The sequence below is a fragment of the Aythya marila genome (assembly GCF_965140915.1).
Source record: "Aythya marila genome assembly, chromosome: Z".
NCBI lineage: Eukaryota > Metazoa > Chordata > Aves > Anseriformes > Anatidae > Aythya > Aythya marila.
The window spans coordinates 45,544,716-45,550,715 of record NC_139080.1 but is presented as its reverse complement, the minus strand read 5'-3'; the positions used below and the strand labels follow the sequence as shown (position 1 = coordinate 45,550,715).

The 6,000-nt window shown below is 35.6% G+C and overlaps 1 protein-coding gene across 3 annotated transcripts in view; it reads right to left on the bottom strand.

Moving 5' to 3' along the window:
* Positions 1-831: 831 nt before the first annotated feature.
* The window catches only part of ERCC6L2 (ERCC excision repair 6 like 2), a gene marked incomplete at its 3' end in the record, with an annotated part of 54,134 nt that continues 48,965 nt past the window's right edge, over positions 832-6,000 (bottom strand). For 2 of the 3 annotated variants that reach the window (XM_082782537.1, XM_082782538.1), the window contains 2 exons: positions 3,544-3,728; positions 832-2,793 (listed from right to left, as the gene is read on the bottom strand). In XM_082782537.1, the coding sequence (XP_082638663.1) occupies positions 1,824-2,793; positions 3,544-3,728 (1,155 nt within the window). The remainder of the gene's footprint in view (positions 2,794-3,543; positions 3,729-6,000) is intronic. The other variant, XM_082782539.1, reaches the window with a different exon arrangement.

Here is a 6,000-nt window from a genome sequence, read left to right as displayed (position 1 = left end):
GTGTAGGAGGGTGAAGTCAAATGCAGAAAACGCACGTAAATATTTGCCTTGGCTGAAAAAGAGCAACAAGATCAAAAAGAGCACACAGCAGCTGTCATGCCAAAACTAGAGGAACACAAAACACCCTACATTTAAAGACAGAAATCTGCAGAGAACTCTACATAGCAGAGGTTGAAATGTATTTGGTGCAAAGCTGGGAATGGCATCAGTGCTTTCCTCAAGCATTCACTGCTGTACCCCAGCCTCTTCTTCAGCAGCCCTTGCAGTAGAGCCAACAGACAATGATGTGTCCACATCGAGGCCCATCATGTGCCATGATGCCTACTTATGAAACCAGAACACCACCCAGAACATACCTGCCCCCCTTCTGCCCTCTTGAAAATAGGTTCAAAGCTTAAATAATGGGATATGACCATGTTATGCACAAATTCCCCTATGCTTCCAGTAGTGACAGGATTGATGGTGTGCACACACCTACTGCACTCAGTCATTTCTTCCTTCAACTGATGATCGTACACATCGATGAGATAATGGACCATCTTGATAGAAAGGTCTGACTTGGAAGTGTGTGACTTGAAAGTGGGAAACACAACTGACAAAACTTTCAACTATCAGCAGAAGCTGAATTTAGGCTGCAATGCACTTTACAGTAATATTTAGTGTCAACAGCAAAATTAACTCAACAGATTACGGTTAATTTCTTCCACTTTTTTTTTTTTTAAGCTACCCAAGCCTGAGTTTAGAACAAAAACCTGACAGTCCATATACACAGTAGTAAAACATTTTTTTTTTTTAAGTGCACATGAAATACCATATCATAGTTTTAAAAAATAAAATAAAAACTAACATTTTTGTTAAAACTTTTAAATAAAATCAGGATACAGTACTTATAAAAGGAAGCTTGTTTCATTTGTTAAGCTGAGCAAGAAAGACAGTTTTCAAGTATAAGCCATACTTGTTTTGCATTATTGTACCACCTATATTTTTTCATACCAAATAGATGTATGAAATGAAGACACCACGAGTCTCAATTACTGAATGGCAATACATTCTTCCTGAAATTTGCTAGAAGTCAGAATATATTTTATTCCATTTGAAAATAGAAACTTTTTTCCTTACATAGTTCTCAACACCAAAGTATTGTTCAGACCACATAACCTGACAAAGGCATCATTGAAGTCTATAAAAAAGGTAGAAATGTAGTGACATGAAATTTGACACTTCACATCATTTAACATGCAGTAGATCTCACACTGAAAAAGACAGTGAACAAACTAAAATTGGTGCTCCTTCACATCAACTAAGCCAAGGAACTCACTGCCGCAGGATACTGAAGTTAATTAGAAGCTCCAAAGCTTTGTAGAGAGACTGAGCAAAATCCAATAAAAAAAAAAAAAACAACATTGCAGTCTAGAAATCACCCCTGTCTCTGGAAGCTCCGAGTCCTCAGTAGCTCAGAAAATATGAAGAGTTGCTTTGTCAAATCCTGTTACCATACTCAGATTCTGCCACAATGTCTGAGGGTAGCAAATGTGCACACGGGGAAAACTGCTTAGCATTGCTACCGACTGTAGGAATATAATCAGGATTCAAGAAAGCGAAGTGCACTCAAGATATTTAAAAAGAATTTAATCTAAAATGGTATGCCATAGCTTATGATAATGTACAATTTAGTCAATGTAAAATGTACACTAGTATCATCATAAATATGAATTCATCACTTTACATTTCATTTCAAGGAGGTATCATGTTTTGCAGAAGTTCTACACATTTTAATGTTCATTTAATTAAAACAATTATAGTCCAACTCATGTAGAAAACCTTCATTTCACTACATCACAAGATGTAGCAGTGGATGGTTCATCTGGATCATCTGTACTGTGTTTTTTCCATAGAAAGTTCTCATTTTTTTTCCAAAGAGAACTTTCACACACACCTCTCTTTTCTGTCACTGCTTGAGGTACTCTTTCACACAGCTTCTCTATGACTGCCAGGTCCGTGAGCTTTCTGAGGCTCTCCTCATTCTGCTCATTCAGCATGTCCCAGAAGTCTTTCGGTCTTTCCTTTGATTTTTCTACTTGCCCTGAAGGGATTCTCCTTGGTGATTCCGTAGGCTCATTTCCACCATTTCCGAAGAGGTCATTGAGAATAGAGGTATCTCCAAGCAAGTCCACAAAAGACTTCTTATAAGTCTTAGCTTTTCTCTCCTTGTTTTCTGACTGAGACAGGGATCTTTTTCTTGGCAGCTCTATTACTTCTGAATCCTGCTGTTCTTCACAGCTTTTTACAGACAGCACCTCAATTATTTCTGATTTACTGCTTAATGAACCAGATGCCATAAAATCCTTGAATGCCTGACTGTTTCTCCTTTCAGTATCTTGAGTAGCATCAGTGAGTGATTGTTTGTATTTTGTATTTTTAACACACACATTATCTTGCAAACAGGAATCACTGTGAAGTTGCTCTACTTCTTCACAGCTTTGCTGTTTCTGCATTCCTGTAGTTCCACTCAGAAGTTCTTTAGCTGATGAAAGTCTAGACTTGAGTCTTCCAAAATTAACAACAGATTTTCTTTTTCTGGTGTTTCTTGCATCCGCTTCTCTTTCCACATAATCATGAGAAACTTGTGCTGGTATTTCAACTGGAAACAAAGATTCCACCTCTGGATGCTTCGAAATGTAAAATTCTCTCAACATCTTCTGCCGTGTTTCTGATGTAGCTTTTGTAATATGTTCTGCAAGTTCTTCCACTGATCCCATATTGAAGTGGGATACCATTTCCTCAAATTGTCTCCTGTAATAATCAAAAAGAAAAAATGTTTTATAACCAACAACTTTAATTAGGAACAAAAGAAGCAATTTTCAAAATGACTTATATACCAACTATCATAGTGATTTCCTTGTCACAAGGCCAAATTAAAAATATATACCAAATCCGAATTCCAGATTTGCCAACTTAGCAATAGCTTTCCACTTTCTTTTCCACATACCACCTGGCTATCTATGTATCAATGGAATTTAATTATCAATATTGACAGCAAGAATTTGGGGAAAAAGGAAAAATAAGACAGAAAAACTCTGATCTTTCCAAAGATGAAGGGGAAAAAACATATTAAAAGACATATTAAAAAAAATACTGAGTTTCACGATAAAAAGTTATATATAATGTCCAATCTTTTTACAGTCTATGAAAGTGATGAAATCTAGACAAAACCAGTAGGCAGTCAGAAGCTCTCACTGTAACATTTCTTGTTTCTAGACAGCTAAAACATTAGTTTGCAATACTGCATGGTGCACATACCATGAATACTGTGGTGATGACATCTGCACAGTGTCATATAACATATGACAGATCGAACCAACACATTAAACTGATTTGTGGATTCAGTTTGTTTTATTAATCAATTATGCGACTCCATAAAGTTTGAGTGGAAGTATCCCATTAGTTCTGCTCTTGCCACAGAAAATCATCAGTATTCCCTGAGTAGGGTTGAACCAAAGACAACCGTAACATTTCAAGCCTAGAATTTTACTTTATTCTCACCTACGTATTTCTTTGGGTGTCTTTCCAACCAAGAAGGTGGTTGAACCCACTCTGTGTACTTTTTTGTTTTTCTGGATCACAGGATGCACAACATAGAGGTGTTGCTTACTGTTCAACATCATTTCTTTCCCTCTTTTCATAATGTTCGTCCCCGACATCTCTTCTTCAGAGTTTTCTTCATCTTTCTAGCAAAACAAGACATGGAAATTGTCAAAACCACTGTGTCTCTGAAACAATGTTGTTATGACTGCTTCTGAAGCTCAAGAATTTGTGTGCCAAGACTGGGATTCAGAGCTTCATTGTAAACTCTGTTACGTCATCAGCTTCCTGGTACAGTGAAGGGAAGTCTTAGTTCTCTAAGAGTGAAGTGGGATACTGTTCCAAACATGTTAGTTAGGATAACTGAAAGATCACAAAATTCTCTAATACACTAACAGATGTTACACAAATACTTAATCTCATGCCATGGGACCCAAACCTCAGTTAGAACCTCCAAATATAATTCCAAAAAAAAAAAAAAAAGAAAAAAGATTTATCTGTATGTTATAGTCTTAACAATATCTTACTTGATTTATCTGGTACAATATTATTTAGATTCTCTGCTTCCTAATAATTCCTGATAATATATATTATTATATATAGTGATACAAATAGAGATACTGAAATTAAGATAAGAACATTTTTGTCAATATCAAGGCATCTAACACACAATTTATAAAACATATAAAGTTACTTTTGAAAGTATCACTATGCTTGCCTGAAAAAGTGGAGAAAAAAACTACACATTCTACTTACATTATAATACAGATAAGAGCAAAACACACTGTACTTGTACACATCTCTCCTCTCTCAGAAGGCAACATGAACAGTAAAGAATGCATTTGAACAGGGCAGGGGGGAACAAAGAAAAACAGAAAAGCTATACCATCTTTTCCCCAAAATGAGGTCAGGGAAAAAAAAAACAACTGCTTAATGACGTCCTCAGTCCCCCTACTGATACTATCTGAAAGATGAAAGCACAAACTATGTTCACACCTTGTCATCTACAGTTCAAAATTTGGTTTTGGATCTACAGTGTTTCTTCCCAATGTGTTTCTATTTGATCCATGTCCACTTCCTTTATTTCCATGGGCTGTTCACAATGTTCTTGAGCTTTAGGATTGCACATCTGTTCCCAATCCATTACTTTGGCAAGTAACCTCAAACTAGCATACAAAGAGAGTTTATACTAAGGGACTTACAGGTATAGATTTTCACTCTTTAACCTACATGCACAATTCCAAACATCAGAATTTCAATACATTATTACAGTAAACAAAACTGAAACTAAGGCTCCAATTAAGATTTTAAAAACTGTCTATATCTCAATATTATGGTGATAGCAACAAAATTAACATTGAATTAGCAGATATCATCTGTCGCATAAATATTGTATAGTTACCTTGCTAATTCTGTATATATTTAAAATATTTACAGGTTTCTTTCCTTTTAAAAAAACCACATTTGCATAGATGATACAGAACTTACTCGGGAAAATATATTGGAAAAAAAAAACAAAAAACAAACCAATGCCGGTTTTGAAATATATCTGTTTTGATGTAATTTTGGCATGACAAAATAGTTATATAACTCAGACTTTACTGTGACAATGCATAGGGTATTTGTCACTCTGTCAGGAAATTAGGATTGTGTAATCTAATAATAATTGCCTGACCACGTTAATGCCTGTCTTAAAAGTATTTAAAGCCTCCATAAAAGTACATTCAACTACCACTTAATAAACAAGACCAAAGTATAAAAGGCAGCAACACTTTGTTTACATATCTGTTCACACACAGATTAAAAACTCTTTGGAGGAAAAAAAAAAAAGGCAAATTTTGTAGACATACCGGAAGTTGTATAATTCTGCAGAGACAAGCAATTTCTGTTGAAAACTGCTAACTGTAAATAACTTCAGATATGGCATATTTACTTCAGGAAGTACAAAACTTAACTGCATGGACTAGCACTGCCAACCAGAAAGAAACAGCAAAATATCACTGTATACACATAGACAGTTCCTCCTTTTGTACCCAAATTAGCAGCTCAAAGATTTTTGCTGACTCTACAAAAATTTAGTGGAAACAAGTCATCCCAAGAGTTGTGAGAGTTAATGGCCACTGTGAGTTACTCTTGAAAATCTTATCACAGCTCTCTGCAGCAAGGCCAATTAGTTACATGGCACCCAGTTAGGCTGAAACGCAACTGGCTCTCTTGAATTTCAGAATGTTTCTGAGAGTTTGCCAACTTAAATCCATCCCCAAACTCATATTCATATACACATATCTACACATATGTATGCACGATAAGCCTAAGCATTTTATACCTAAGCATTTTGTCAGTAGAACTAAAAGACTTGTTTCAGTAGTTTTTCTCACGATGGGTCAGCACTGTCTAAAGGTCCAATCTGAAGTTTGT